Consider the following 15,433-nt stretch of genomic DNA (forward strand, 5'->3'; position numbering starts at 1 on the left):
TATCACAGTTTTAATGACAGCTGGCTGCATGCTGAGTGAATTCTTAAATTCCCCAAAACTACTTTTTTTGCCAAAACATGTGGAGTTGCAGCATTCAGCATTTTACCGGGACTGTTATCTTCAAATGAAGAATGACTCCACTGGAAAAAAATTATTTGCTATCAGCTGCAGACCTATTTTTAGCTCCTTATTTGGTGAAACTTCAGAAAACATAATTAGCCATATGTTGAGAGTTGTTCTCCAAGTCTTAAATTCAATTTTTGCAAACCACATTTAAGTATTACCTTGTCCACAACTTTGCACTGTTGGAATCGGAAGGCATGGGTTTTTTTGATGAGAATGTGATTCTTCATATTCCTTTGGGTAAATATTTGTGTTTATGAAGGGAAGTACTAAAGACTGAAGTCTTCCATTTGTTTATATGGGAAGGTCTGTGAAGGCAACAGTACTGGCATCATCCCCTGCTTCTGTCACTTGTGAACTTCAAGCCTTGCATTGGGGTGATGGAGTTCTCAGAAGCTGAAGTAGAGCAGGTCAGAAACATTCATTCTCTCCCACAAGTATTTGTAATAAAAACAGAACAAGATTACTTTAATCAAAAACATGTACTAAAAATGTTAAAGTTTTGTCAAAAATTAGAGTTTCTACACAAAAACATTTTTTTCCTGAAGAAAAAATAAATAAACTGTCAAATTTCAAATTGGATTAAAAGAAATTGAAATATTAAATTGTATCTGTCTAAGTCTTGGTATGGAATTAGTCAGGTGCCTGATGATACCATTGTCCTCTGAACCAGAATTCCTATTTAGACTACTTTTCCCATAATACAATTACAGTTTCTCCTCCAGGAAGTTTTGTGTGAAATGAAGTTCAGTTTTTGCTGCCCAGAAAAGGCAGTTTGGACTGTGTGAATTGGATGAATGTCACCTTTCTGTTTCTATTCATGGAAGAAAAACAAAACTTTTTTGGTATAAAAATGGTAGGACTGGATTTTTATTTTTCTAGCCGAAGGAGGTTTTCTTTGGTTCCTTTCTGATTACAGTGGTCTGTTTCCAACTTCTCATTCTTTCATAAAGCTGCCAAATATAAGAAAGGCAAGATTTCTTACATCATCATGGTCCATATCATGGACAGAGCAGAACTGTAAGAAAGCTAGAATGAGGCAGGAGAGGAGCATCTGGGACAGTTCCACACTGTTGGCTGGCCTAACAAAGCTAGCAATAAAAGTAAGGCTTCTGCAGCCTTTGTGCTCTCTGTCCTAGCTGTGCTGAAAGTAAATTCAAGGTAACTGAAAGTCAGGCCTCTTGGCTGTAATCATTTAAAGACTAGTCCCACATATTAGTATTGATTGCAAGCTATGATCTACCTGTTCGATCTTACTTTCACTGACTTGTTTAGCTTGCTCTTTTTTTGTTGACCTCATTGCCACTTGAAATGCAGACCGTTTAGATTGCTGATAATCTGTTTCTAGTATGGTTAAAGAAAGAGAAATAATGCTACTAAAACCATTTATTGATATGATTGAGAACTTGGATGTCACCTTTAATTTCTGTTGGATCTTGATGAACAGGATGTTCTCAGTACTAGAACTTTTGCCTTTTGCAGCTCATAGTGCTTAAGAAAGGGAGTTTCTGAGCCTTTACATGAAGATAAATACATGGTTTTCTGAGGCACCTTAATCAATAGTAATCCATTGAGATGAATCGCAAGATTACTTCAAATTGTTTCATAACTGTCTCATGGCTCAATATTGAGTTAATAACATCACCCTGTATGATATAGTACAATAGAATACAGGGATCTAAGTATCCAGAATAGCAAAAGCGTTTTGAGGAAAAACCTGGTGTACTTAATCCAATTTTGCTGAGTATTGACATCAATTGAGTTGCTTTATAAAATTTGCAAAGCACAGATAGTATGTAGGGTTATGTTTTTCCTTTATTGGTTCCATTAATATCTATGAATAATGGCTTCCCATGTGGTAATCTAATTACAGTTTGAAATAATTGGTGAACTGGGACAGTGTCATAGATCAAGGAGGAAATTAATAAAAGGAGGGTAAAGATGAATTATATGGGGCATGGGAGCCTAACTAGGAATAATAGTTAGGAGATAATGAAATTAAAGAAAAAAATTCCATTGAAGACCAGTGACATCTAGACAGGAGGTTGTGTTAAGTAGTAGAACTTGCAGCTCTATCACATGCATTATTTAAAACTGAACTGTACAAACAGGAGGAAATGGACTGCAGGGAACCAGTTCTTCCCTGGCAAAGAGGTGGACTAAGTCACCTAATGTCTGATTTCCACTGCTAGTGCCTATAAGTCTGTTTGAATAGATACTTGGAATTCTGTGCGTCTTCTAGCATCACTTCGACTTCTTTTGTATCTGGCAGCAGGAGATCATTATCCTGTAAAAGTGCTTGACAATAAATAGCTTCATTTTCAGTTTTTTTTACTGGATAAATTTAAATCTTAGGATATGTAGAGCCAAATTGTGCCTACTTGCTTATTTGCAACAACAAGAAGGAAAGAACTCAGAAAACTGCTTGTCCTGTGGATCACAAAAATACGCTTACATTGGCCAGCAGTGCAGGGGTTTTCAAATAGTGGGAAATAAGCAATGCCTTCACTGATTTTGAATTCTAACTGTCTGCACTTTGTGTCGTTTATAGACAATCTGAAAGGAAAGATAACCCAGAGGCACATTCAGAAGGCAGCTCTAGGTAAGAGTAAAACCTTTCATATGCAGTAGGTTACAGTGGGGGCAACAAGCTTTCTCCCAGGGCTGAATCTGCTTGTGGAGCAGGTTGTTTTTCTATGATAGTTTTTGCCACAATATTTATACAACAGTCCATTCCATAAAGAATGTGGACTCTGTGAACTTTGCCAGAAATCTGGCTCAAAAGGTATCTTATGGTGTGTGTGGTATGAAGAAAAATGCAAATGTCTTATAGTTTTGGGGATTTGGTATTGTCTTGCCTTCCTTACACTGTGACCAAAACAAGAACAGAGACATCTAAGCTCACCTAATTTTTAGGTTTTTGGTTGTTTTGTTGTGGGTTTTTTTCACTTTCTGATGACTCTAATTTGAATTCCAATTAATAGACCTTGATTTGTCCTGAGACTGAACTTCTATCCATGTTGCCACAATCTGTCTAACATCCTTTTTAATTTTTCTCATTCCAAAAAAGACTGAAGTCATATACAGGTCATTTCTTTTGCATCTAGTTATAGGAGTTCAGAAGTTATTTCTTGCAGTTTCTGTTGACTCAGCTGTGGAGCTAAAAGTGTCTATGTAAGTTGTTCACATAAGTGTAAAGTCATCCAAATTTGGTTTAAGATGCTTTAAGCTGACTCCACTGACTTTGTACTCAAACAGCCTAGGAGTGTTCATATGAGAATTCCACTTTTGGGACAGTAAATTTCATCTAAAATGTGACAGAAAACTACTTGGGCAATAACAGTTTAAGCCCCCCTGACTTTAAATCCGTAAAAGAATCCCAAAATATGCCTTCACAGACCTTCTTCACATAAAAAATGGAGTTAACTCAGACCAGATTGCAGTTGATGGTTTTATTTCTATGTATATGTAGTACATGAACAATATTTGTCTCTTAATGAGAGAAAGAAAATTTGAGGGCTTTCTTATCTCCCTAAAGTCAGGAAAATAAGTTACAGCAGAGTAGTAAAAAATAGTTTCCCATTTCTCTTTCTAATTTAGACATGCATCTCAAGCTCTGTTGATGATGTTCTTATTTTATTTTAAAATCAGCATTTAAAATTAATACTGTCTATGTCAATAAAGCCCAGGAGTCAAACACTGGTTAGTTTTATCAGTATGAGAAGGGGAAGTGAAGGAGGTGCTGATCTTCCTGTATCCAGTGACAGGACCCAGGAATGGTTTAAAGCTCTATTGGGAAAGGTTCAGACTAGATATTAGGAAACATTTCTTTACCAAGAAGGTGGTCAAACACTGGAACAGGCTTCCTCAAGAAGCGGTTGGTGCCACAAGCCTGACAATATTTAAGAAGCATTTTGACAATGTCCTTAAGAACATACTTTAACTTTTATGCAGCCCTGAAGTGATCAGGCAATTGGACTAGATCATAGAATCATAGAATCAGAATAGTTAGGGTTGGAAAGGACCTTAAGATCATCTAGTTCCAAACCCCCTGCCATGGGCAGGGACACCTCACACTAAACCATGTCACCCAAGGCTCTGTCCAACCTGGCCTTGAACACTGCCAGGGATGGAGCATTCACAACTTCCCTGGGCAACCCGTTCCAGTCCCTCACCACCCTTACAGTAAAGAACTTCTTCCTTATATCCAATCTAAACTTCCCTTGTTTTAAGTTTGAACCCATTACCCCTTGTCCTATCACTACAGTCCCTAAATTAGATGTTTGTTATAGGTCATGTCTGACAGTTCTGTTCTAGTCTAGTCTAGTCTAGTCTAATTATCTCAAGTTAAATCTAAAGTGATATCTTCAGTACAAAATGGAATTCTGTCTTTAATTCACTCCAGGTTTTAATACCATTTACCAATTTTATGCCACTTCAAGAAGTTCCATCAAGACAAATCATAGCAACGCTATTTATGAAAATTCCTATTCAGTGTTTCAAAAAATGAAGTGATGTATTCTGATTGTATGTTTCATTCTGCATGATAACAAGGTCTTGTATACTGATTTCTTACTACATAGAAAAAATGTTGCAAATGCCATTTTCAATAACTGTTTAAGCTGCTTTTCATAAAATATGTAAGCATCTTTTTGTAAATATTCTGTTAGTATTCCACAACATAGCTGGCAAGCCATGTGTTTTTGCCTTTTGTTTTGAGCATTGCTATCTACTTATCATCACTAAGTCTGGACCTCACAAAGTATTTTCCAGACTTTTTTCCCCCTTTCGTTATTCTTTTAAATTCTCTGGATATTTTAACTTAATATTTATTCTAAGAGTTGGGGAGTATTATTTGCCTGCCTGCCTTTTTTGATGAATGTTCTTCCAAGGAGTAACAGGTGTCAAGTCTCCCAGTATCTTCTTGATGACCAGAATGTCAGCAAGATATTTTTAAATGAAACCAGCCTAATTAAGAGTCTGTTGAAATCCCAGCATGAAATAAAACATACCATTGTTTCAATTAGAAACCAAGTTAACATCTTCCAGGTGCCTTTTTTCTTTTTTTTCTTTTTTTCTTTTTTTTTTAACTTAAAGGTTTTTATGGTTTAAACTCTTTAAGCAGTTATTCTAGTTCGATTTTAAACAGTGTAGACCTGTTCATCTTCTGGCTGTGCTTAAGATGTGGATTTCTTATTGAAGGAAAGCTCCACTGTTTAGCCCACTGTGCTTAGCTGTCTCTTTTAAAACACCATATGCTGGGAGTTAGCAAAGGACACAAATAGATGGGAGGTTTCATTGGAGCAAGGTGGTACTCCATGTGTTTCAGTACACAAACATTGAATACTTGGTGTAAAATGTCAAGGATTAACTCTCAGTGACTTTAATCTTCATTAATTGTAAGACCACTGTTGAGTACCAACAGAGCAAAAACATTAGGTTGCCATCATACCTCTGGATGGAAAAGATGGAATAAAATAGTGGAAAGAAAAGCTTTCCCTGGGGTTTCAAATAGAAAAAAGAGACATGGTTCATATGATTCTAATCAAGCATTACTGTAATATGTTTTAAACAAGCATTTCTGTAAAATACAGGACCTGATTCTTCATCGTCTTACTGCAGTTTGGCATTGATAGAGTATGATTACAGTCAGTCAGGCTAATGCAACATTATTCACCAGGACAGGGGGAAGACTTAATCCTAATTTGGACCTGCCTTATGACATTAAAATCCTATGACATATTGTAATGGGAAGATGCTTCTATGGGGATGCAGCTAGCAAAAGTATGTTTTGTACAATAGCTTTCTGTAAGAGACACAATTGTACTGATACTTGCACAGTATTGCCTATTCAACTATGTCTTTGTCTTGAGCAGAAGCCTCTGTTGGGTCAGCTCTGGAAGTTAGGGAGTACTCTTGAACATACTCCTGTCTGACCTGTCCATATCAGCAGAAATGTTTAGTCAGTCTGCAAGTCCCTCAGGCTGTTCAGTCAGCTTCAAACACATCCTGACAAAGCTTCATGCACAGAAGGTCACTTATTATGTGCAGTCTGAAATGTGTTTTCTAAATTGACAATAGTGGTGCAGCCAGTGGTGCAGCATCTTCAGCACAGCATGACCTCGTTATAGGTAATTGCAGTTACTTCATAGGCTTAGTTGAAATGCAGTTTTGCAGCTTTCCATTTCAAATATTTTTCTTATTCACCTTGTTCTCTGTGAGCCTCCCTTCTCTTTTTACAGAAGTTTTGAATTCTAGGCTAGTGGCACCTATCAGTTCTTTTGAGATTGTCCTGAAAACATCAAGAGATGGCAAAACCTCTCTGCTTTTGGAGAGGTTTGTTGGGACCAAATTAATCTCTTTCTGTCCAAATGCATCGTCTCTGAAGGGCTATTCGAAAAGGAAAAAAAAATCCAATCTAACATGGGTAAAGATAGCAAATATGGGTCTTCGTAAGAAAATTGCATCCTTGATTTGGATTTCAGCATTAATGCCCAGTTTTATCAATGTTTCATTAAAAAAAAAAAATACAGTATTTTCCAAGGTTTTGTAACTTCCACACTGCTGCTTTCCATCAGAGTAAATCTCTTATTTGAATAATTCCATATTTAAATAAAATGGGCACAGTTTCTTTCACTGCTTTACATCTTGTAACTGAGATGACATTTAACTTCACATGAACTGTGAAGCGGGAGTGTCTTGATCTCTACCAACACCATGAATTGAAGAAATGCAAATGTTTTCAACCACAAAATGACAGAAGCTGAGGAAAGTGGCAGTCTGTGTTTTACCACATAAACCCAACACAATCCATGAAGAATAATAGAAGGCCAGTTTTAAGACCATTGTTCCTGGTGCTGAGAAATTTTATCTCATGTATGGGCTAAATAAAGCACTTTAGAGAAATAATTGATTTGAAGTCCAGAATTGTAAGTTTTTTACATTTTTCACAAGAGATAAAGCAATATGTCACCAGTGCTGCTAGGCATCCAAAGATGCTTCCCCTAAAGCTATGGTGGGTTCATGTATTTCCAGCCTGTAAAATACGTTACATCTAGCCAAATAAAAAAGGAAAAAAAAGAAAAAAAAAGCAGTGTAGTCAGTCTGCAATGACTTCAGAATAAAGGAAAGATTTCTCTTAGAAACTCATCATTTTGATATACCCAGTGTTTCTATGTGTTATGTTCCTCTATATATTTGTGCATGAAATGTCAAGCAACAGCAGTGTTTTTCTGCATGCAAAGCACTGATTTTATTGATAGGGTGACCTCTAGCGGTATCAAGGCCACTCTTTGCCATAATATGTTTTATTTCTTGAGTCTTTCTATTTCAAAGGAAAAAAAAACAAGAAAAACAAAACAAACAAACAACAATAACAACAAAAAAAAAACACACAAAAAAAAAAACCCACCCCAGAAATATTTTGCGTTAAAGTTTACTTTCAGAATTTTGAGACAGACAGAAAGCTGGTATGATTGTGTATTTTAAAAAGGATGATAATTTTTCAGTATTGCTAAGGCAAAGATATCAATAGCGAAACTGGTTGCAAATTCAGACACCAGTGCCTTTTTGTCTTTTTTAGATAGGAGAGTCACTCTGACAAATATAAAGATACATTTGAATTTGTTTTGTGCAATTATTGTAACATATGAACCGCTTTTAGAAATACTTACCAAATCAGTTTTTAAGCAAATGGTTGGAATGCTGATGGACAGTTAATTTTGAAAACAAGTATAAGTAGTTACATAGGATATTTTAAGTAGGATAGAGGAACTTTATACCTTCTTGTTACTTCAGTTTATTTAAGCCATTGTAGTTATTCGAGATTTGTCTTGGAGAAAAAAAATAAAGCATAGACTTCAGCCTGTGGTAACTCTGAAGTTACTCCCTTGGTTGCACATGCTGTTTTGCTCTCCATGTCAGCACAGTGTATGGCTGAAACTCTGAGCACTTAAACAGCTTTTACACTTTTGTATGTACCAAGTTCATCTGCAAAGATGATCACAGTCTGGAAAAAGAACCACAGATTCAAAGCAGCAGCTAGCAAATCAGTGATGATTCCCTTTCTTCATAGGTAATATGTTTTGGGGTTTCCCCAGTATTAAGTAAGAATTAATTTTGAAATTGTAAGTGTATGTTCTAATAATAAAACACTTTTTACACCTGTCCCTTCAGGTCTTAAACCCATACAGACCTTTCCACAAGTTTTCTTCAGTTTTTCTAGGGTGTTTTGTAGTTTCATTGATTGCTGTGTTTTTTCTGTCACTCTTTTTAGAAGGTTTTACTAGGCACAATGCTAAATTCTAGACATGGCCATGACTTTTTCTTTTCATTGTGTCTTCCAGAAAGAGCATACAGCATCTTTACTGGAAATCTCTGCAAATATGTTCTCCTGGACTGTCACAGAAAATTTGAGATCACATGCGTGCTCTCATTCAGCTTCCCATGTGACCTACTCAATTTCAGCTTATCAGACATAAAAAAGAGCAAAGACATCTTTGTATCAAATGACATTTTTGTTAGGAGTCGTGAACTTGTAACAAGCTATCCAGTTCCCAGTTTTATTGACACTGACTTCAGCATTTCACAGTTGGAACAGCTTGAAGTTTCTGTAAACTTTCTTGCAATAAGTATTTAAGTATTTCTTCTGAAATACTGGAAAGTTCAATGAATTGCATTATTATTTAAAGATTCCTTCTGGTGATGAACAAGTAAGCAAGACAGAATCTGGAGATGTTGAAGTTCTCAACTCTATAGTTTTGTCTACTAAAATTCAGATAACAGAAAAAAGATGCTATAAGGATAGTTAGATGTTGAAAGAGGTCATCAGAGATATTTGCAGGATCTCTGGCCATGGAGTTTTCTATGGCATGTCTGGACAACCTAGTCTGTTTCAGTTTTCATGTAACTTTGCTAGGTATGATTTTGTCTAATATTAAGAACAAGATAAATGATGCAACAATATTCTCATGCAATCAAATGGTAAAATATATTTATTAAGTGGATGCAAGATTCTGAGTTAGTAGGGGTTTCCTAAGTAAGACCCAGCTATGTTACCATTCCATTAGATCAACTGGCATGTTCAGAACGTATTAAACTTGAAGCTGCTTCTTTTTTTAATTTCTTCCCCCTCAGTGTATTGTACTTGTATATCTGGAAACCCAGAACTTTTAGCCACAATGGCTTCAGAAACTTTCATGGCTTGAGGGCAGCTAACATGAAGGCAACACCTTCAGTTTTATATGCCATGTATTTTCAGAAGTAAATATATAGATGACTAGTTTCAAAGAAGAAACTTAGAGGGAATTGAAGTGTGAGTCTGTATTTAGCTAAAACAGCATATATAGGCTGGAAAAAAATAGCTCCACATTCCAGGACTCCATTGGAAGTCAGTTAGCTTGAGTCATTATTAAGCCTGTAAATCAATAAACAATGCAGTGATACAAAGAAAAGCAATATATTGATGGACCCTTTTACTAAATCCAGTGATTAAAATGAAAATTAAAATCAACAAAATACACATGCCCTCAATCACCCGCACATGCACTAACTTGCAAAGTGCTGAAAATAGGATAGTTTCTCTCAATGTATGCTCACGACCAACTGGCTGAAATTTTCAAAAGTCTGTTACATTGGGGTTAGGGGTAAATTGCTCTAAACCACACAATGTAAATTCTTTCAGGCATTTTCATCTTCTACTGAATTTCACTGTGCAGACCCATCTTTGTTTCTGTATAAAGAACATATGTGGTGCCTGGTGACAAACATATGTTGACATTGCCCAGAGGAGGAATGAGAAAGAAGGGAAAATGACTTGTAAGCTGATCCTGAATAAGGATGGACAGGTATTCCTTTTAAAAAACCCAAATGGCAGCGTATGTTCCAATTTGAAAACACTAAAGCCCAAAAGCTGCAAGACTGATAAATAAAACAGCAAAAATATTAACTGGCTACTGAGCTCAATTCTATATTTGGTTACTTCAAGTGACTATACATTTAAGCAGATAAACACAAGCCTATCCAGTGAAGAAGTTAAAATCTTTCACTGCAAAAGTACAGCTGGAGGGCAGGGCACAATGTTATTTGAGGAACAACGCAATAAATCCCAAGGAGTTTCACTTCTAGGATACACTCAGGTTGAAAAATATATGAGCGCCCCAGAGAGTATAAAGTTCAGGGTCAGAGACGGTTTCTCGCAAAGTTTTCTGACTGCAGGCAAAAATCTGCCACAGAATTTACAGTTTTTGCCAGCCTGCAGTAAACTACAGTGATAACACTTGGTATCTCATGCTAGAAGTGGTATTTTTCAGCCATGCTTGCCATATGACTCTGAAACAGTGATCCCATTAACAGGTGCTATTGTTTCTTTCTGGTACTGTGTGACTTGGTGACTTGGAGTGTGTTATGAAATTTACTACTTCCTGTGCTCCAAAATTGGCCCTTTCATTAGGATAATATCATTATATCTTAGAATGCCTCTTACAGTCTTCTTTATGAAAAAGAAAACCACGAACCTTTATGATATGAACTGTCAACTCAAGCGGATCTCACCTTCCTCTCTAAACAGGCAGATGGTATTAATTGTATCCTGTGCCTCACCTCACCAAATTGGTTGTATCTGAAGATGTAACAAAACAAGTTAGCCTGAAGATAAATATAAAAGTTGCTATTTCCTGATCCAATGTAGCATTGACAAAGTCCATTCTTTGGCAAAAGATTTCACAACATAGTTTGCCATTCAGCTGTATGTGCAGTTCCACTAATGTAAAGGAACTAATGTTCCTTATGAGTACATTGCTGATTTCTGCTAAATTAACTCTGTTGTATAGATTTGAGGGAATTATGCCAACAGAAACCCCTAGTATACACAGATGCAGTGTTTTACTAAACATGCATGTCATACCTCCCCTGCACGTCTGAAACCTGAGTCTGCATTATCCAGGTTCAATTTGCACCAATTGCATTTGTTTCCGAGGAGAAGTCATTGGGGCACTAAAAGTGCATGTGATATTGCACATCAGCTGAATAGCCATTCAGCCATTTCATCTCAGTTGATGCACTAAAAGCATACAGCTACACTGAAGAATCAAATTTCATAAAACACACTCTCAATCAAAGAATTAAAAGTCAGCCCTGAGTGAACAAAACAGATATCACTTTGTGTTCTTCCACACAGTTGCAGAAATTATATCTGATAGTTAATATTTCAGCAGTAGCACCTCTGCACTTCTTAATGCATTGCAGATTTTCAATTGTGTATGGGTATAAGTTGGTCTTGTGAATTTTCAATTTTTCATAGTTTACATATATATATGCAGTTAATACATAGATAAAGTGATTTGATGTTTAAATATTTTCTGTTTTGGCATGGGGAAGCAAATATATACAACAAAAGAATAAACTCTTTTGGAGGAATAAAAACCTGTAGCAAAAAGGAAGTATACTTTCTTGGGTATCTGTCTTTAATTTTGGGGTAAATATTATGCTTTCTATGTTTTACCGTCTATTCACTCTATTCCTCTCATGTCATTTTAAAATAACTGAGCCTGTGTATTGAAGAGTGCTAAAATGAGATACAATGAGCCAATAACCTCTGCCTTAGCTTCCTAGCTTCAGCTGTAGCTGAAATTATCTGGGCTGCTGAGGGGAGAGGGGTGTGAGGCAGCAGCAGCAAGAATCCAGAACAAAAAGAGGCCACTGCAGGGGTTCAGGAAATGTAAAAGGGAGAGGGGAGTAAAGAAGTAGCAGGAAAAGAGGAGAAGGCAGAAGCAGCAGCAAACAAATGCTTTCAAATGCACTCCATCAGACCATAAATCTCTTGCTCAGAACATCAGGAAAGAGGCGTGTGTTACAGTAGACAGATTTAAAAAAGTTTGGTCTTCAGAGCAGCATGCAATTCAGCTCACAAGCATGCCGTTGCATGAGCAGGCATGACAAGAAGCTGAAATGGAGACTGCAACAGCATGGGAAAAGCCACCAGAGAACTTTGCTCCAGGACATGCCTACTTGGGCATGTCCTGGACTTTACTTACCAGTAGACTACACCTGACACTTTGATCAGATCTCTTCTGCTTCTGTGACCGGAACACAGTGATAGTTTAAGTTTTAGCCATTTACTTGATGAAATGTCCAATGCTGGTTTTGCTGCCGGGGCCTCATCAGTTTGTGGTGTACTCACCTCTTTCCATTCCATACATATACAAAACTTTGCTTCTCACTTTGCCCACAGTTGTGTTTCTTGCTTTACCACCAGCATATTGCTGGAGATAATGTGCATAGCTGTATTTAGGGTTGAGAATGATGGGGCCTTTGTGTGATAGAGGTACCTGCCTCATATAAAAGGGTTTGTTGTTATTTGTGAAAGTAACTTACAACCAAATAATCCCTTGTAGATTGTGTAATCACTAGCAGAAAAATATTTTTCTTAGTGCTTTTGTATCTAAGTGACAAAATTCTGCCTAAGTTTGGCTGTGCTTTCAGAGCTAGTGCAAAAATATTTTTGCATTGCTAGGTGTCCAAATAGATCAAGGAAGGAAGCTGCAATATTACGGCCTTGCATCGCTCTCTAATGACTTGAAGAATTTGGTGATGTTTCCATGTAGGGAAATCCTCACCTCAGAAACAGCATTAACATTTTAAGATGTTACTGTCTTCAACTTTGTATTATTTCCCCTCATTATAAGGAACTAGAGCTGCTAGCCTTTGAACCCAGACACACTAACAGATTGTGCAAATAGGTCAAATGCACTTCTGTGTGCTCGGAAGAGTCCCCTTAACCACTGCTGAAGACAGCTCAAACCAAGTCTAGCTGGCTTTAGATAAAAACATGAGAATTGTGTGTTGGATGCCTGTATTAACATGCTTAACCTAAGTACTCTAAATGAAATAAAATGCTTTTCAGCTTCATCTGTATTAAGCTACAGGGTGCTACAATAAAAGATTAACGGTTTCAGCTGACGCACTGACAGATGGAGAAGAGTCATTACTGCCCTCTTGTTCCAAACAGAATTCCTTTCCTTTAAGAGAAGGTGCACTCCTCAGGCCTCATGACAGGTTGACATAGAATTTATTTCTTGGCAGAAATAATAATCAGGGTGGAAACTTGCATGTATTGTACAGCATATCTTTTGTTTCCTTCATTTTTCTTCAGTTAAAAAGCTTAAACATGTTTTTTTGGGAACCTTAAACTGTTCTCATTCATCCTAGAAACAGAAACTGTTGTAATACTAGTAGGTACATTTACATTTCCTTTCACCATTGAACATATAATCCATGATGGAAAGACTGTTTGGCCATCTCTCAGAATAAGCATATTGTGTATTGCATGCTAACTAGCTCTATATACAGGACAGGAAAATACTAAACTGCTTTCTTAACTTAGGCTAGTCTTTAGGTATTTCATCAGTCCTCCTTTACCTTGAAATATTTCACGCATAGTTTCAGGTTATTTTCATTATTTATACTAATTGTCTGAATTTCTTTCTTACAAAGTTGATTTCTCCTTCAGGATTTGTCTTTCACTCTTCTTCCTGCTACTCTATATCCAGGCCCCAGCACAGATACTGTTGTATGTTCTTTTCACAACAACTTTGCTGTTCTGGTCTTGTCTTTGTAGCCAAAACTGTCTGGTTGAATGCACTTGGGAAGGTTTTATGCCTAAGATGAACTTTTAAAATGGATTGGGAAACTCACTTTTATTTGTAACTGAAATGAATATTTCAGTCCTTAGTAGAAAGAAAGAAAAAAAAAAAATACAAGCAACTCAAATCACTAATAATTGAATGTCTTTTATACCTAAAGCCTGAATAAGGAATTTGAAGAAAGATTTTCAGAGCAGAGAAACAGTTAATGACCCCCCCATTTCACTGTGTACCTTTTAAAAAATTGTTCTTATTCTAATTTAAAGTCACTTCTTTTCACATCATATGATCATTGCTTACATCTGATCATTTCTCCTATAGCTGTTTCAAGTCCTTCAGAAGAGCTAAATATGCTTGATCCAGTAGAAGAGAAACTTCGAATGCAAATTGAAGAAGAAAAAAAAAGGTATTACTTCTGCCTCAAACTTCTGCCATCCTGTGGAAGATAAATTATACTGAGAGTATGTTCCAGTTACAGTTCTGCACACACAGGTGCCCTCAGGGTTTTCTCTGACATTTAAAAATGTCAGTTTGTGGCTCACTAATAGTTTTTAAATTTGTTTATATGCTGTTGGTTCTCTGTAAGATGCCAAAGTACATGAGTAGGGAAAATTTATACTTGGCCTATTGGCTAAAAATAAATAAAAATAGCTTCATGTCCTCCCTGAGGATTAGTGTTAGAAACTTCTTGTTTAAATCCAAATTCATTGTAAACCTTTTTGGTGGATTCAGAAATGTCCTGCCTTTCTTGACCTAAGGAAAACCTTTAGGCTATGCAGGATTGACTAAGTGTAAATAATAAGCAGCATATATATTGCTTAACAAATCCTTGCTCTAATGTCATTGTAGCCAGGAGGATAAAATAAAATAGATGCAAGGATATCAGTTCTAAGTAATTTGCAAGTGTTCATGTTATGTACAATCTGTGAGGAAACTTCTGGCTATTTCACACCACTGGTAAACCTGCAGCTATATGGTAATCAAGAAGCCTCTTTAATGAAGCTTCCATCTGAAAGGGGAATCACTCTCAGCTCCTATCTGAATCCAGGCTTTGGCAACCAGTTATTTATTAATGGTAACTTGCTGAGAAAACAAAATAAATAATTGACATATTTGATCTGTATTTTAATTGTTAATCAGTATTGATCCCATTTGAATTTCACTAATTTATCTTATGAATACATATGCTTTGTGGCATACCTTTCTTATACTTATTGTCCAGTGAAGTTCTAATAAAATATGAGATGTTTCTTCCTATCCCCACTCTGTCTGTGTCCCCTGCATCTCTGATTATATTATGTAGTTTAAATCTGCAACCATTGTAGGTAGGCTAAAGTTTTGTTCAGATATGTGTTGAAAGACCTGTAATACACTTTCATCTTCTCATATTAGTTATAGAACAATGTTCAATCGTTTGAAAGGGCTGAAAGTAGAGATTGAGCACCTGCAGCTTCTTATGGGAAAAGCAAACATGAAGCTGCAAAAAGACTTTCAAGTCTGGTGGTCTGAAGAGGCAAGAAAACTACAGGTATGAAATCACTTCATATTTTTTCCATTTTAATGTAAATGTAGCACCTTCAATAATTTCTTAAAAAATTAATTTACTAGATAGAAAGAAGTATTAAGGATAAGATTCACCTGTGCTTGTGACAATGTAAATCAGACAAAAC

At 36.4% G+C, this 15,433-nt stretch overlaps 1 protein-coding gene across 11 annotated transcripts in view; it reads left to right on the top strand.

Moving 5' to 3' along the window:
• Positions 1–15,433, top strand: part of KIF6 (kinesin family member 6) — a 149,455-nt gene that overhangs the window by 112,761 nt on the left and 21,261 nt on the right. For 9 of the 11 annotated variants that reach the window (XR_009746522.1, XR_009746521.1, XR_009746520.1 and 6 more), the window contains exons 16-18: positions 2,675–2,725; positions 14,085–14,169; positions 15,156–15,291. Coding sequence is in view for 6 of the 11 variants with exons in the window: in XM_061470899.1 (XP_061326883.1) it covers positions 2,675–2,725; positions 14,085–14,169; positions 15,156–15,291 (272 nt within the window). In the remaining 5 variants the exon portion in view is untranslated. Of the gene's footprint in view, positions 1–2,674; positions 2,726–14,084; positions 14,256–15,155; positions 15,292–15,433 lie in introns of those variants that run through there. The other 2 variants (XM_061470904.1, XM_061470905.1) reach the window with 2 other exon arrangements.

The sequence above is a fragment of the Pezoporus flaviventris genome, unplaced genomic scaffold (assembly GCF_033815535.1).
Source record: "Pezoporus flaviventris isolate CSIRO_AGI_PZ_B2104156 unplaced genomic scaffold, CSIRO_AGI_Pfla_v1 ptg000066l, whole genome shotgun sequence".
NCBI lineage: Eukaryota > Metazoa > Chordata > Aves > Psittaciformes > Psittacidae > Pezoporus > Pezoporus flaviventris.